Here is a 17731-nt window from a genome sequence, read left to right on the forward strand (position 1 = left end):
AGAGAGGGAAGTTGTGGGGTTCCCCCCATTTTTTAACAAAGAGAATTGGGGGGCCCACTAAAGTGATCCCTCTTGAATTCCCTGATTTGTTAAGTGGGCAGCTCAACTCGTGAGCTCGCAGTCTGCGGATGAGGATAGTGCCTTCGTGGGCACAGCCATATCCCCAGTAGACTGGCTATCTCATGAGAGTGTGAGCCCACTGGGCAGCAAGCTGCTTGCAGTAGGTTTGTGATGGGTCTGGCTGGACTGCTCTGCTGGGGTCTCCCCTCACAACATCTTCCCTGGTCATGGTGGGAAAGACCCTCCCCCAGCATCATTTGCCCTCCCCCATCTACAGTACATATCCCATTTTAGTGAATATGTGTTTTCCCCTCCCCTCCCACACTGAAAGCGGGATTCCATCCTCCCCAGAAATTTGAGTTTGTGTGGTGCTTTCACCTGTAGATATCTACTTGGCAGGAGGCAGCATTGCCGTGGCTGGCAGAAGCAGTGCCAGGCATTTAAAGCCCTTTAAATGCCTGGCATTTAAATTTAAAGCCCTTCCTCTGCTGGGTGTGGGCAGAGCGCTCCATAAATGCACATAAGAACAGCCCTTCTGGATCAGGCCCAAGGCCCATCTAGTCCAGCATCTTGTTTCACACAGTGGCCCACCAGATGCCGCTGGAAGCCTACGGGCAGGAGTTGAGGGCATGATTGTGTTTGCCACGTGCCCCCTCGAAATAATGGCCAGTTGGGGCCAAGCTGCTGACGTTGTGACACTCTGCTCACAGTCTGGCCAGAGCTGGCTGGGAGGCCAAGCAGTAGGGAGGGCCTCCTCTCTCTTGAAACTCCAGTTTGGCAGGCAACGGTTTGTTGAATGTCTGCAGTGCGAATTGGAGTTATGACTTGTAACCCCAGCCACGATTGAGGTTATCCTGTATGTCTGAACTCAGCACATAAATAATTGTACGGGAAGCAACTTAACTGAGAAAAAAGAGTTTGATATTTATTACTAACTAAAACATAGGCTAAGAAAACAATAAACAAACTGACAGTCTCTCATGCAGAGAGAGGGAGAACCTCTCTGTTTAAATTCAGGACAGCAAGAGAAGAGTAGACAAGCTCAGACTCCTCCCGCAACCCAATACACATGATACATTCAAGTAGACAAGTATGCCCTATACAAAGAACAGAGACAAGGCTATAGCAAATCCCAACATATATTTCCTTAGACTCTAGGCCCATTCACATGTTATGTTCAACACCTATAAGAGTGTACACAGGTACAGAACTGTACACAGGTAGTCATGCACATGTTATCCTAACACAGGTACAGAAGTATACTTCCTGTCTATACTATGCATTTGAAGGGCCTGTATCCAGGTTCACTTTTAAAATGAACCCAGGTACAGTCATTCAAACAAACACATTTACGAGTGTACAGACATCTGTACACTCATACAGCATAAGGTCTGAATTAGGCTTGTATAGTCTAATTAAAGAGAAGCAAAAGGTGGATTAAGGAAATTAAATTAAAAAGAAAATTAAATTATGGCTCTTAGGGTTCCTTAGACTGGGACAGGGAACCAACTTATCTATTTATCTATAGAAGTTAAAGGGAATTTAGATCCAGAAAGGCTAAATATGTGAATGTTTGATGCACAACAAAGGCAGTGAGGTAGCAGGCACTTTATTACACATTAATTGACACTCTAAAAGGGACAGATGGATGCTTTGCTGCTCAGAAAAGAAAGAAAAACAAGACCATGCTTGTTAACCCCCATGTAGCTGCAGAGGACTCAGGGCAAAAAAAGCAGTAGCTGCCATGTAAACTTAGGGGTTCCTAACCTGTGGTTCCAGCTGTTGCTGAACTACAACTCCCATCAACCCCAGCCACAATAAATTATAGCTGGGGATGATGGGAGTTGGAGTTAGCAACATCCTGAGAACCATAAGCTGGAAACTCCTGTCCTGTGGAAAAGCCTAATCAACTTCACCTTGCTCAACAAACATGCAGGAGAACAGCATGAGAAAGTGTTTAAAAAAAAAAAAGAATCAAAGCTGCTCTTAAACACACCACTTAGTGCAGCATCATTTTCAGGAGACTTTACACACACTTGAGAGGAGACGGAGAGAAAAGGGGGCATGCCGCTGCGGACCATGCGGTCCCATGGCCGGCTGGTGGCTGTGCAGGGAAGATGACCAGGCCAGACCGGGTAGCAAGCGAGCAAGAGCAACATGTATGGGGGGAGCGTGGCGGGGACCATGCGGTCTTATGGCTCGGCCAGTGGCTATGCCGGAGGAAGATCAGGTCAGGCAGGGCAGCGAGCAACACGTACAACACAGAAGGGGGCCGGGGGAGCGCGTCGCCACGGAGCAGACCATGCAAGGCTGCGCCTTCAAGCCCCAGGCCACCACTGAGGAATATCTCCGAATGCCCCCTTCTACGGCCCTGGCGACCCAACAGGTTGCCTCTCGGTCCTCCTCAAGCGCTGCGCATGGCTCTGCCGGCAGGTGTCGCTGCGAAACAGGTGTCGCTGCTTGACGGCGGCTGACGGGGCGGGGCCGCTCTTGGCCTCCGGCGAGCCAGCCGAGCCGTCATATGACCACGACGCGTGTGGAGCGAGAGGCAGCAGCTGGAGCCGCCGTTGCGCGAAAAGGAGCGACAGAGAGGCGAGGCGAAGAGACGCGCCCGGGCTGTGGGTCGACGCCGCCGCCGCCCTCCCCATCATGCTGGCGCTGCTGTCCCGGCTGCTGGACTGGTTCCGGTCGCTGTTCTGGAAGGAGGAGATGGAGCTGACCCTGGTGGGGCTCCAGTATTCGGGCAAGACCACCTTCGTCAACGTCATCGCGGTGAGAGGCTGGGAGGGGGCTCCCCCTGTTGTGTGTGTCCCGCGGAGGCGCCCCCTTTGGTGCCTCTTCTCTGCACCGGCTCCGGAGGCCTCGCATCCGCGCGGGAGCAGGCTAGGCGGCCTGCAGGGGGAGTTCCTCCTCCTCCCCTTGCTCTGGGCCCCAGCTCAATGAATGCAGCAGAGTTAGGGGGTAACCAATTAGCGGGGGCGGGGTGCAGGTAACACCGGCTGTACCGCTGTTGCAGGGACTGAGTTGGCGTTTCTAATGCTGCCCTGTGGGGCTCCAATAATGAAGATCCCTGTACGTGGAAAAAGAGCACGTGAGTGGGAAGGCTGGGCTTGACTCTTCTCCGGTGTATCTATTCTCTTCCCCGCCCCCCCCTCCGCAAGGAGGAGGGCACTAAAACGTATACCTGGCGTTTGAGCGTGGTACTCTCCAGCAAAAAGCTTCAGCTCTTGTCTCTGCTATATGCATGAAGTCGGTCTCTGGGATGGATGGAGCGGGGCCTGAAGCAAGTTGCTTCTTTTCCTTAGTCATTGGTCTTCCGTCCCCACCCTTGCACACGTGAGGGGGTTAAGAGGATCTGAGAAGGCTGGTGCCCTGTCTGGCATGTGATTTTTGGGTTGGGCAAGGTCAGGAGCTTTAGTTTTCCTCCTCTCTCTGCAGTACCTGTAATCCTGACTGGAACTCATTGTGAGTGTGGCCTTTCAAAACAAAACAAAAGCTTTTTCTAACCTTGAGTGTGGAAGGTCTGGATTGGGTTTTTTTTAAAAGAGCCTGGCTGTATCCTGGTTTGCTAGAGCCTGCTTCTCTTTGGAGACAGTTAAGGTAGGATGTGTTGCTGAAGATCGTTGTGCACTCAGAAAATGTTCTTGAGGTGTCCCATACACTTCAGTGACTGGTCCTGGCTAATAGAGACTGAATGTATGGAGACTGAAGGCTTTGCTGGAAAAATGGAATAAATGTTAGATGCCACCAGTGTTCCCTCATAGGGATTCCCAGATGTTGACTACAACTTGCATAATCCCCAGCCAATGGCCATTGCAGCTGGAAGTTGTAGTGGAAAACATCTGGGGATCCTTGTTAGAGGGAACAGTGGATACCACCAGTTGGTTATGTACTTAGAATTACTTATGCTAGTTAGAATGCCTGTTTCCCCCCCCCCCATGAGTCTAGAGATCCTTTAGTGCAGGGGTTCCCCAAGATGTGGTTCTCCAGATGTTGCTGAACTACAGCTCACATAATCCCCAGCCACAATAAATTCTACCTGGGGATGATGGGAGGAGTTCAGCAACAACTAGTGAAGTACTAAGAATTTCTACTTGATACGTGTCAGAAAGCATTCATTATTGTTATTGTCCCTTTTTATGGTAGCTGTCAATTAGGCCTATTTTGGGCTGTGAACTTGAAAGTAATTCCTAGTGAGTTCAACTGGGTTTACATTCAAGCAAGTTTCCCTAGGTGGCAACACCATCTGGAAAAACCAACCAGTATCTCCATTATTTATAGCTGCTAATGTGGATTGCAAGCTCTGCTTTGCATATGCACTAATTGGAGTGAATATCTCCCCTCTACTATCTTACTTATTGCTTAAGAATATGAAAGATGACAAAGTGTTCAGAGGAAACAGGAAACTCATCTGCATCAAGCCGCCTTGAATATTTACTGTATTTTACCTGAATCAAAGACAAGGTTCCCCCCAGTTCTTTCCTGTTAAATATTGGGGGGATGGTCATCTTAAATTTGGAGTCCTTTCTTTTGGGTAGAGTGTGCCATCAAGTCGGTGTTGACTTCTGGAGACCACAGAGCCCTGTGGTTATCATTGGTAGAATAGAGATGGGGTTTACCATTGCCTCCTTTTATGCAGTATGAGATGCCTTTCAGCATCTTCTGACATTGCTGCTGCCCAATATAGGTGTTTCCCATAGTCTAGGAAACATACCAGTGGGGAATTTGAACCGGCAACCTCTAGCTTGCTAGTCAAGTCATTCCCTGCTGTGCCATTAGAGAATTGGGTACATACAGGTATTTACTTGTATTTAACCTCTTTTTTTAAAGCATCATCTCAGATTCAGAGTTGCCTTTTATATGGTGTCTGTAGAATAGACTTCTTATCTTTAACACAGGCTTTTCATACATGCAATATAGTTAATGAACAGTCCCCCCCACCCGTGCTTTTGCTACCAGGCCCCCCCACCCCTGGGAATAAAGCTAATTCAGATCAAAAGAGTTTGCTCTTGTCCATGAGTCACTGGAGAAACAAAGGCTGGGTGACTTGGTTTCAACACAGTGTTGGGGTTGGTAAAAGCTTTGTTTTTGCTTTCTGCAGCAACAGTTAGGAAGGTGCTGATGGAAACCTATGGGATATGGAATGCTTCTACAATGGACTCCGCTACAGAATGTGGGTCATTTTGTTTGGTTATTTAACTTGCTTACCTGTCCTGAAGCTGGCTCATAAAATGTTTTGTTACTGTTTTTTCTAAATGATTGCTATAACAAACAGAAGTTGCCACACTTTCCTGATTTGTTTGGGTGTGTCTGGTTTCCTTAATTGGGATATGCAGCACTGTCCACAAGATCAAAGCTGAAATGGTTCCCCTGTTGTCAGTCATTGGTTAAACCAGCATCCTCTTTTTTTGTACATGAAAAATCTTTGTGTGTCTTCAGTAGGCATGCTGCTGCAATGAGCTGTGCATATCTGCACTCTAATGGAGGCAGTTTGCTGTACAGATTTATTATGACTAACAACACAGCTTCCTTGCAAGCCTGGGAAGTGCTTCTTGGCCTGTGCTGGACTGACAAATTACTTGAATATAATGAATTTTACTTTTAGATTTTCTCCTTGTTTGCCTCTTCTGAGAACTTGCCTAGAGCATTGTTATGAAACTTCTGAGGGGATCTTGTGAATGGGATCTGAAACTGCTTGGGTTTGCTGGCTTTCCAGCAGTAATGCTTACAATAAAGTGTAAGCAAGAAATAGCCTGCATAGTTAAGCTATTCTCTGGGGTATATTGAGAGGTACCATGTTGTGGTGATCAGTATCAGTGGTTTGAAGTTTCTTCCTGGTGGTGCCTCTTTATTCTTATTTGATTTTTGAAAGCTTGTGTTTGTAAATAATGCCAGTGTTGATGATTTAAACTTAACATGCTTGTTTTGTGTTCATCAGAAAGTAGGAAGAAAGCCATTATGTGGTTAATGTATGTTTCTTAAAGGTCACTGTTTTCTGAGATGACTTTTAAAAATGTCTTGTAGTATGCCCTTGTGCTACCCTGGATCCAGCACCTGGATTGGAATAATGTTTCTCCTCATAACTGGGTCTGTGTGTCTGGGGCGGGGGGAGAGCCTTGCTTCAGGAAATGGCCGTACCTCAGGTCTCATGTGTGGGAAGTGCTTTCTACAGTGCCTTGGAGCAGTTTCTAGTGGATTACCTAGTGCCTGCTGGGATACTTGTAAAGAATGTTGGACTACTGTTTATATACTACTCTCCAGCAAAAGTTCTCAAAACGATTCTCACACACACACACAAATTAATAAGATGGGTTACCTGTCCCCAAAGGGCTCACAGCCTAAGAAACACAAGGTAGACATGAGCAATGACCACTGGAGGGGTACTGTGCTGAGGCTGGATATGGGCCAGTTGTGCTCCCTTTGTATGGCCAGTACAAGATAATTGGCACTTTAACAGGTGCCTCTTTGCTCAGTTAGCAGAGGTGATCCTTGGTCTCCTCCAGCAAGACACTATTTAAGTCCTCAAGCAATAATCATTTAAAGCAGACTTTAGATGTACTTTCTCAGTTAAGAGGTCCTGAATGTGCACACTCTTGCTTTGTAAATTAAAATACGTTGGGCCATGGGGTTTCTAGTGGAAAAACAAACTGTCCATCCACCCTTGCCTTGGAAAAGTGCATGTCACTCAAAGAACAAAACTCCCAAAGCAAGAGACTTGTGAAACATTTGTGTGAATTGGGAGTAACCTAGCTGGTGTGTTTAAAGCTTAAAGTGCACTTTAGTGCTTGAGTGGCCTCTCAGGAGAGTTTCGTCTATAGGGTACTTTAAAACAAACAAGATCATACTTGAAAGTCTTATGACCATGTGGAATTGACAGCCTTTCTTTGGTTCTCTCTCTTTGAATGCTCTGCACTGCATCCTCCACGACTATAATCAGTGTTCTCTCTTTTTTTCATCTGTGTGCGGAATTAGATTTGTTCTGGGTGGCAGTGTCAAGGCAGTGTGTGCACACATGCATTGAGGGTGGGGCCTTCCTGATTCAACCTGAGCGGCATCTAAAATTAACAGAGCAGACAAAAACATGTGAGCGCACGCACATGCGCATGCCTTGGAGGGAACACTGATTATAATGCATGCCTGTTAATATTATTACTAGTAGTAATCCACCCCCAGCACAGTACTTCCAGTGACTGTTGCTGGTGTCTATCTTGTTCCTTTTTAGACTGTGAGCCCTTTGGGGACAGGGATCCATCTTTATTTTTATTTATTATTTCTCTGTGTAAACTGCCCAGAGCCATTTTTGGAAGGGCGGTATAGAAATCAAATAAATAAATAAATAAATAAATAAATGTAATACAGTAGTCAAGTGGATTATGCTGGCAAGCCAAAAAGGCTGTATTGGCATAGTGCTGTGTGTTCTTTGAGAGGGAAAGGTTTGCTGTGTCCTCAGTGTCTGTTCAAAGGAAGCAAATACCTTCTTGTAACCTTTCAGGTGAATTGGCAGCTCACAGTAATTTGGCGTATGTTGATTACTTTAAGTAACAAAATGCTTCATCTTTGAATGATAAACTTTAAACAGAACACTTCTGTTTTTAATGATTCAAATAACTTGGATGGGGACCTGCCTGTGTTAAGAAATAGCTTCTCTATGAAATATTTATTATTTCTCCTTTAACAGATTGAACTTTTAAAAATAAGAACACTAAAGCAAAGTAGAAGGGTTACATTCTTTCCACTCCAAAAGCTAGTGTTGGTATACAACTGAAGCCTAAACTGGGATGACAAGAACCAGAACAGAGGCACACTAGAAACCATAACAAATGAACAAAATCAAGTTGTATAGGAATCAGCTTTGGAGATCTTATATCTAGGCACCCAGGCATTTTTCTAGCCCTGGTTAAAGCAGTGCAGATCCTTTGTGTAGGAAATTTTTTAAAAGGTGGGAGTACACTTTCCTTTGTGCAGTCTGTGTACAAAGACCTTCTGGTGTGACGCAAGAAGGGAAGCAGGTGTTCAGTCTTGGTCGCTTTTAATGTTCCATACTTATGAATTGATAGTTTGTACTCCTTCTGTACCAAGCATTCAAATAACATGAAGTGATACTCTTCCACAGATGAACAACTGACTTGCTGCACTATTTGCAAAGTTGTGCACTTTCATATCTGAGAAAAATACCTTTTCATCTATGTGGCAGTTGTGTTGGTTGAGGAAGTTCTCAAAAAGTTCTCCTTGCATAAAACCATAAATTTTCCTTAACCTGTTACATTGGGAGTACAGTTCACTGAAGGGGGAGAGGTGGGCTAATTCTGCTACTTGAAGTTCCATAGTTTACTGCGAAGTAAGATTTTAACACATCTTTAGACTTGTCTGGGTGAAAGTTATTCAATATATATGCTTACAAACTCATTCTTCTACGAATATTTATATACCGCACTTCAACCAAAGTTCTCAAAGAAAAATAAGATGGTTCCATGTCCCCCAAAAGCCTCACAATCTAAAAAGAAACAGAAGGCAGAAACCATCAACAGCCGCTGGAGAGATCCTGTGCTGAGGCTGGATAGGGCCAGTTGCTCCTCCTCCCGCTAAATATAAGATAATCCCCACTTTAAAAGGTGTCTCTTTGCTCAGTTAGCAGGGCACAATAAAAGGAGTTTTGTTAGTTCTGATATCAAGCGTCAATGGTCTGTCTGTCTTGCTGTCACTTGGTCTATACACTAGGTATTTATTCATTTAGTACATTTATATACTGTCCCATACAAAAATGTCCCTGGGCGGTTCACAATATAGGGATGACAGCAATCCCTACTATTCAGCAATTGCAACTGATAAAGATGCTGTTAGAATATAGTGCTTGCCTTCATCTTGTTGTGGATTCAGTGTCAACTGTGTGATTAACGATTCTTCCAAGGAAATTACAGATCATGATGATAGGCTTGTAGCATGTTGGACCCAAACATGGTTACATATGGGGGTCTGTGTAGTTGGACTGTTATACCAAAAAGCAGATGTTCAACAAACTTTCAGAATATTAGCCATACTGTTCCTGTTCCTGAAGACGTGAAGTATGACTAGTATGCTCTGTATTGTGTACCAGTGCTGTAAGTGACACTTGAGAATTGAAGGAGTGCAGAGTTGTAAGTTGCTGGTTATTTGTGGTGAGTAAGTGTTGTCTCCAGGCTTACTAGTGTGGGAAGCTAGCTCTTTTATTAAGAGGCAGTGTAGTGTGTTAAAAAAAAGTGGGCTGGTCTCTGTTGTGGACACTTGCAAGGCTAAAACAGCATTTTCCAAAACTTTAGTATTCTTTGCTTAGGTTTAATTGTGAAATTCCTCCTGATAAACTTCAATCGGATTAAACTGATTTAAATGTCTGCTTGATGGGATTAAGTTTTGTGAGCTGGATTCCTAAATCTTTCAAAATGGGTGGGGGACCTGATAATTGAATATAGTAGGCTCCTATCTAGTTATCTATCTAATCTATCATCCAGAATGGATCATGTCTGCTTTTGTTTGTCTGAAAAACAATAGCATGACTCATGAAGGAGATCTAATCAAGCTGAAGTCTGGATTCTATTACAAGTTGCTCACTGCCCATCCAAATAGAGAATATTTAACACTGCTGAAATCATTTTATTATTAAGCAAAGAGCTTGGATTTTTAAGAATTTTCCAGTTTGTACTTGCTTTCCAAAAATATATCCATATATATATATTTTCAATGATTAAAGCATGTTGCTTTTAAAACTAAATAGAATCAAGGTTGAATAGCAGAATCTGTTGTCTTTGTTTAATTTAATGAATAGCATTAGTCGTAGTTGACCAACTTCTTATCAGTTCCAACTGAGCTGACTTGGGGTTAGTGTGCATCCTCAGCTGCTTTAAACCAAGATTCAGTCTGAAAGCTGGAGATCTTGATGTAGGAAGGATTAACAATCTGGTGCCTACCCTGATTGCAGTAGGACACATTTGCAAACCTCTCGCATGGGCTATTTCAGCTGTAGTCTGCAGATGGCTTTTGTAGGACCCACATGCTACAGTTGTGGGTGAGAACAGAACTGATAAGGGAAGTAATGAAGGGTAGAACAAGACATCTGCACACCTACAGCAATGAAATTGGGTATCTGTTGTATGTGCATTCAGTTAAAGTGGACTTACAAGCAAATAGAAACTACCAGATAAAAACACTAATCTGTTTTGCCACATGTACTCATATTAGACATCTGTGGCAGTTTGGACTTAAAGCTGAAAGAGCTTCCTCTCTTCTTTTGGCTTTCATGCCTAATGGAGAGTCTGATCTGCCACACATCTAGATGTGTGTCTTTCCCTACCCCTAAAGCTTGAGCAAAATGTTTGGATCTTTATCTGCCGCTAGTCCATAATTTGTTAGTACTTAGGTCATTTATTCATAGTGAGATGTTTGTGAGTTAATCTGCATATCTATGAAGATGTGTTTGAATTGCCTCTATAGTCTTTCTCTGCCACTAAGTAATTTCCTTAAGTCATTGCAAATATCCATGATGAGGCAATGAAATGATCTTCATATGACCTAAGGTTTGCTTGCCCAAAGGCTAAAGGTTCTGGATGAATTTCTGCATCCCACAGCTTAATGCAATTGCTGGGGTGGGGTTTTGTGGTGGTTAACTCCTTCCCCTTTTAAAAAATCTTCTTGGCATGATTAATAGCTTTTTGTGAAGTATTTGTGAAGCAGTCTGAATAGAAGCAGTATGCTGCAGCCAGATCTTAAAGGGGAGATAGTTCTTGCTACATTCCATTCAGGCAAAAATTAAGTGCATGATTGTACATCCCAGAGAGAGGTTTTCTTAGAGCTTTCTCTGCCAGGATAACTGATAGTTTGTTTTCCTATGTGAACCATTTTGGATCCCTGCTATTTGCTAGGCCAGTGTTGTATCAATAACTTCAGGTACTGCTGCTAATTGATAAGGTATTTAAGCCTATAAGTCCTGAAGCTAAACTAGACACCACGTTGCTAATGGCCTCTGACTTTGTATCTGAAAGTGGCAACTGTAATGGACTGCAGTTGTATTGGTTGGATAACGGGTGCTGCATCAGCTATCAATTAATGTAGAAGTGATGCCATCTTTCCCATCCAACTAGAAAGGAAAGCCTATTTCCTCCAGTTTTTCTACCTGTACATTGTGCAGGCAGAGGTGACTTCAGTGCATTTGATTCCCTTTCACTGGTATTTCCTTTGGTCGTTCGACTGGTAAGATGGTTGCTCCACTGCTACCCACACAGTAAATGTTGCATCTTTCAGCATTCAGTTTTCCAAATTGCAGATCTGTCAATCTTAAATCTGGAATGTTGATAGGTGGACACATGAATTGACCATAGAGATGGGTAACAAAGTGAGAACATTGTATTGAAATATACAGATGCATCCTCAAGACATTTCTTTGGTTCTGGCGATTTACTGACCTGGTAAATATCACCTATGCATGCCCTTAGAGGGGTATAAACTCTATTCACTCAATCCTTTACTTTGCATCCAATAAATAAAAATATGTTGCTTAAGACTTCTAGCCAAATCAGGATTTTTAAAATAAGCCCATTTTTCACAGAGTTGGAATAAACATGCAACTCTTGTGGGACTCTAGTTTTTCCCAAGGGCTCTTTGAATCCTAGCTTTTTATCTTGTGTTGTAGCTCTCATGGTTGTATGCTCGGAAAAATGGTGGTCCAAATGTCAGAAGATTTGGAATAAGATTTCCTCCCCTCACAACTTCAATCATTGTTCTAGAATTCATTTACTTTGTGATTACCAAGGACTGGGCTGGTGCAGGAAGTTGGTATTTTATTGTACCATATGGGTTAAACAGAATGGATAAAAATGGTCAGGATTAATGACTATCCAACAGCTGATTTTATTAAATATAGCAGATATGCCCGGAGAGTGGTATGGGAAAATAATATAGATAATTGCAATATGCTGTTCAACCTTCTAAATATTTTCTTGAGGTATGTTAGAGGAGCATCAAATCATAACTTGCAATCCTTAAATAGAAGCAAAAATCTTGATCACTCAAAATGGCAAATCCTAACTCCTGAAGTTTTAGGGAATGGATAGGTGCAATAACAACAACCAGCAAAATTAAGAGTGTCTGCATTGTGAGAAGGGAGAAAGTTGCAAAGCTTTGTTGATCACAGTTTATTGATATAAACTTTATACTAACAAGCACAGGATAAATTTTCCTGTAATCTGCTTTAATCTACAACTAACTGTAATATTTCTGATGTTTGTACATCTTAGAAACAACTTGTGTATTGGGACTAAAGTATTAAATATGATTGAAGCTAAGAGCTGCTTAATTTTGTTTGTTTGTTTGTTTGTTTATTTGTTTATTTATTTTATTAGATTTATATACCGCCCTTCCAAAAATGGCTCAGGGAGTTTCACAACATGATAAAAACAATTAAAACAAATTAACAATTAAAATCAAACTATTAAAACACAGTAAAACCAATAAAACAGCTAAAAGCCCTAAAACAGTATAAAATTAAAACTACACATTTAAAAAGCTGGAAAAGCTTGGGTGAAGAGGTGGGTGTTCAGATGTTCTTTAAAAATAGCCAGAGATGGGGAGGATCGCATCGCAGCAGGGAGTGCATTTCACAATCTCGGGGCAGCAATCGAGAAGGCCCGTCTCCGTGCGGCCACCAGAGGAGCTGGCGGTAACTGGAGACGGACCTCCTCAAGTGACCTCAGTGGACGGTGGGGCACATAACAAAGAAGGTGTTCTCTTAAATACCCAGGGCCTAATACATTTAGGGCTTTATAAGTTATAACTAGCACTTTGTATTCTGCCCGGAAACCAATTGGCAGCCAGTGTAGCTCCATCAGCAAGGGAGTAATGTGGTCTCTCCGAGATGACCTGGAGACCAACCTGGCTGCCGCATTCTGAACCAACTGAAGTTTCTGGATTACGTACAAAGGCAGCCCCACGTAGAGCGCATTACAGAAGTCCAGTCTGGAGGTTACCAACAAATGTACCACTGTTTTGAGGTCATTGATCTCGAGAAACGGACGCAGCTGATGTATCAGCCGAAGCTGATAGAAAGCATCCCTGGCCACTGCCTCAACCTGAGAAACCAGGGAGAGGTGTGAATCCAGAAGTACTCCCAGACTGCGGACCTGTTCCTTTTGGGGAAGTGTGATCCCGTCTAGAACAGTTAGATCAAAATCGTCTCTGGAGTTCCGACCCCGCACAATAAGTACCTCCGCCTTATCTGGATTCAGCTTCAGTTTATTCTCTCTCATCCAGCCAATTACTGCCTCCAGGCAGGCATTCAGGGTAGATATGCCATCTCCTGAAGAAGTTGACATGGAGAAATAGATCTGGGTGTGATCAGCATACTGATAACATCCCGCTCCAAATCCCCTGATGATCTCTCCCAGTGGTTTCATGTAGATGTTAAAAAGCACTGGAGAGAGTACGGAGCCTTGATGGATACCATACTTAAGCTCAGATTTTGAAGAGCAACAGTCTCCAATTGACACCATCTGGAATCTGTCTGAGAGGTAGGAGAGGAACCACTGTAAAACAGTGGCTCCCACCCCCAACCCCTTCAGACGTTCCAGAAAGATACTATGGAAATCAAAAGCCGCTGAGAGATCTAAGAGGACCAACAGAGTCACACTTCCTCTGTCAATTCCCAACTGAAGATCATCCATCAGGCTGACCAAGGCAGTCTCCACCCCACAGCCCGCCAGTTTGAAATGGGTCTAGATCAGTGATTCTCAAACTTGGGTCCTCAGGTGTTATTGGACTTCAACTCCCATAATCCCCAACCAAAGGCCACGGAGGCTGGGGATTATGGGAGTTGAAGTCCAATAACACCTGAGGACCCAAGTTTGAGAATCACTGGTCTAGATAATCAGTTTCCTCCAAGACCGCCTGGAGCTGAGAGGCCACCACCTTCTCAATTACCTTGGCCGGCCATGGGAGGTTGGAGACAGGCCTATAGTCGCTCAACTCTGAGGGATCTAATGTAGGCTTCTTTAAAAAAGGTCTAATGGTTGCCTCCTTGAGACAAGGAGGCATCCTGCCTCCCTCAGATAAGCATTTATGATTTCTACCAGGCCTCCTACAACAGCCTCCCTACTAGATAGATTGGTGCTGGTTGGGTGCTCCCCAACCCCCTCTGTGTATAGGATTGTTTTCTGTATACAGAATTGCATGGGAAAATGTTGCATGCGAATTGACACTACACAGACTATGCAGTTATACTGAGCAAGGTGATACTGTAGTATTCACCAGTGACTTGCATGCTGCATTTCTGCATGCAATCCTGTATCTGGGGATGGTTAAATGAGATTGTGTGGAAGGTGAAACAAGGTGGCCAACTTGCATGTGTGGACAAAATCCCCCCTCCCACCACAGATCTTGTACTGCACATTGGGTTGAGAATATTGTAAACTCCATTCAACAAATCTAACCACAGCTTGGTAGCATTAATTTTAACAAGTATCCTACAGATTAGTTGTGAGCTTCTGGCCCATCTTGCCTTGCTAGCAAGCCCCTTGGTGCTAGATCCCGCCTTTGAGAATATGTTCCAGAACTGTCAAAACTGAAAATTTATGTGCACATTGTCTTTTATCTTTTAATAAGATGGTGAATCTCATGTGCTGTTCAGGAACATGAAAGAGCCAAAAAAAAGTGAGTAGAAGTAGAGGCTTTTAAAAATTACTCTAGATCACAGTGAGGGATCTTGAAGCTTTGCTGTACAAAAAGCCTTATCTACTCAGAAATCTACTTTCAGTGAGACTTGATGCATCTCCAGGCTTCTGTGAAGTGCAAGATGTTTATGTGGTGTAGCCTTCATGAGTGCTGAAAACAAACACTGGTGTGTTTATACCTCCGTCAGTCAGCAGACAGGGTTAGCCAATGTCACTGTGACTCTGCAAGCAGCATGTGTTGATCATCAGCCATGCTGCTTATGCTTCCAGTTTAGAGTCTCCAGTTAAGAACATGTGGCTGCACTGACAAACTACCATTTGACCTACAGGGATAAGACTAGCCAGCATAATTTTATCTCTGACCAGTTGCCTCTTACCAACAGTGTGTGCCTGAGCTTTCAAAGACTTGTGTGCTCCCATCTTCTTTGATACAGGTGTGATTTGCAAGTGGACAATTCATCTTGTAGTAAGGTGTGCATGAACCTGTTCTGAGGCCCTTCTACAGGTCTCCGAACAGGTTTGAACAGTGGTGGTTTGAATAGTTCGGGGGTGGGAGAACTTTAAGGGTGGGGGAGGATGCACTTACCCCTCCCTCTGCTTCCCCCCGCCGGCACTGGCTGGAAAACCGGTCTGGTGGGGTGGCAGTGCACCTCCCTGCTGCCCCGTCTGCTCCTCAAACTGGAAGCAGATGGAAGTAGTTCGCACTTGTGCATGAGCTACTTCTGCCTACTTCTGGTTCGAAGAGTGGACGGGGTGGCAGGGAGGTACGCTGCTGCCCCACCAGACCAGTTTTCCAGCCAGTACCGGGGGGGGAGGGGAGGGAGGGGTACATGCACTCTCCCCAGCCATTAAAGTTATCCCACCCTTGCCAAACTATTCAAACTGCACATCCCTATCTTGTAGTATTCCTGTCTTGTAGCCATTTGGTGTATGTCAGGATTCTGGATAGATCCAGTCAGCTCAAGTGGTGAAGACAGCATGGGATGGATGATCTTGCTGGAGGGGGAGTAGCACATCATGCATACTCTTGGATGTGTTGAAGACAGGTGCAGTTGCAACTTGCCACCTTTGCACATGCAATATAGGGTGACTAGGAAGTGGTGGAGTGTCACATAAGTTGGCAAAATTAAATTCTTTGCATGAATGGCCCTATGTGAAAAGCATTCCCTTGTTAATTTAATAGCTTAATTTGAACCAGTGTAGTTACTAGGATTTTGCAGTCATGCTGTTGAAAAATAGACATGTTGGACCCAATATGCCTACTGTTTATTATTATTTATTTACCAACCTTCCAAAAATGGAGCAGGGTGGCTTACAACAGAATAAAAACAATTAAAACCAGTTAACAAATAAAGCCAAAACTATAAACAGAATAAAACCAATTAAACAATCAAACCCTGGAAAACCAGGGCAAACATTTAAAACAATTTACTACATTTTAAAAATCCTGGATGGCCAGGCCAAACAGATAGGTTTTAAGGGCTCTCCTGAAAGACAGTAATGAACTCCAATTACGGATTTCTGCTGACTGTGCATTCTGTAGCCCAGGAGCAGCTACAGAGAAGGCCTGCATCTGAGTCGCCACCAGATGAACCGGTGGTAACTGGAGATGAACCTCCTCAGATGACCTTAACATGCGGTGGGGATCATGCAGAAGAAGGTGCTCTCTAAGATAACTCGGACCTAAGCTGTTCAGGGCTTTAAAGGTAATGACCAGCACTTTGTATTTTGCCTGGAAACCAATTGGCAGCCAGTGTAACTGTTTTAAGACAGGCATAATATGGTCTCTCCAAGTTGCCCTAGAGACCAATCTGGTTGCCGCATTTTGAACTAAATGAAATTTCCAAACTACATACAAAGGCAGCCCCACATAGAGTGCATTGCAATAGTCAAGCCTGGAGGTTACCAGCTGATGCACCACTGGTTTGAGGTCGTCCTCTTCAAGGAATGGACACAGCTGTCAAATCAGCCAAAGCTGATAGAAATCACTCCTGGCCATGGTCTCCACCTGAGATACCAGGGTGAGGCCTGGGTCCAGGAGTACTCCCAAGCTGTGCACCTGCTCCTTCTGGGGGAGTGTAACCCCATCCAGCACAGGAAGATCTAACTCACCCCTCATATTCTGAGCCCCTCCATCTTGCTTAGATTCAGCTTCAATTTGTTATCCCTCATCCAGCCCATTACTTCCTGAGTGCCATTTCCTGAAGATGAAAAGGAGAAGTAGATTTGGGTGTCATCAGCATACTGTTGGTCACTGTTGAAACGTTGGTCACTATTGGGATGAGTTCAGACACGACAAAAGGGAGCTGGATTGTTGGAACCTCTGAGTTGCCTGTTGTCATGTCCAAACTCTGTTGGAGTTCTGACATTCCTGTTGGATGAAAATTAGAGGCAACACACTGGTCATTTAATTTTTAAATGAGGCTCAGGGAGGCCAGGTTTACCAGCATGGCTTACAGAGACTAGATCTACCAGTCCGCTAGATAAATCAAGGATCTGCCAGAGGCCAGGTCTACCCACTGCAAACAGCCAGCATACTACCCCTCAACTGAGAGGTGGCTCACTGGCCATTTAACTTGAGTCTGATAATGTCCGGAAATCTCTGGCTTCCAATTCAACATGACCTGACAATTGGGGTGGGGTGGAAGGGGGCGTGTCTGCTCTTGACAATTTTTCTGTCTGATAAGATCTAACTTATTTAGGCTGCACCATCATAGTAGCTACATGCTCAAGTATATGACTTCCTGCAGATAAAAACAAAGTTTAAAGCAAACAGAGTGAACACACTACTACTGTATATTGAAAGGTGAAGTTGCAGGCCCCCTGAGTTAACCTAAGGAGCTAGTCCATAAGTAAAAGTAGTAAGTGCAGTTTAGACTTATTTCAACAGAGGTTGTTGTATCTGTGTATTAACCTAGGGAAAGGGGAAAAAAAGAAAAGGGGTTGGGAAGTATTACTTGGTGTAAAGATTCTGTATTGAA

General features: G+C 43.9%; 1 protein-coding gene across 3 annotated transcripts in view; it reads left to right on the plus strand.

Moving 5' to 3' along the window:
• The first annotated feature begins 2555 nt into the window (after positions 1–2555).
• ARL8B (ADP ribosylation factor like GTPase 8B) overlaps positions 2556–17731 on the plus strand; it is a 42043-nt gene continuing 26867 nt past the window's right edge. The window contains exon 1 of one of the 3 annotated variants that reach the window (XM_053290881.1): positions 2556–2832. In XM_053290881.1, coding sequence (XP_053146856.1) covers positions 2710–2832 — 123 coding nt within the window. In that variant the 5' untranslated portion in view covers positions 2556–2709. The remainder of the gene's footprint in view (positions 2833–17731) is intronic. The other 2 variants (XM_053290882.1, XR_008315199.1) reach the window with 2 other exon arrangements.

Source organism: Hemicordylus capensis, chromosome 2 (assembly GCF_027244095.1).
Source record: "Hemicordylus capensis ecotype Gifberg chromosome 2, rHemCap1.1.pri, whole genome shotgun sequence".
NCBI classification, from domain to species: domain Eukaryota; kingdom Metazoa; phylum Chordata; class Lepidosauria; order Squamata; family Cordylidae; genus Hemicordylus; species Hemicordylus capensis.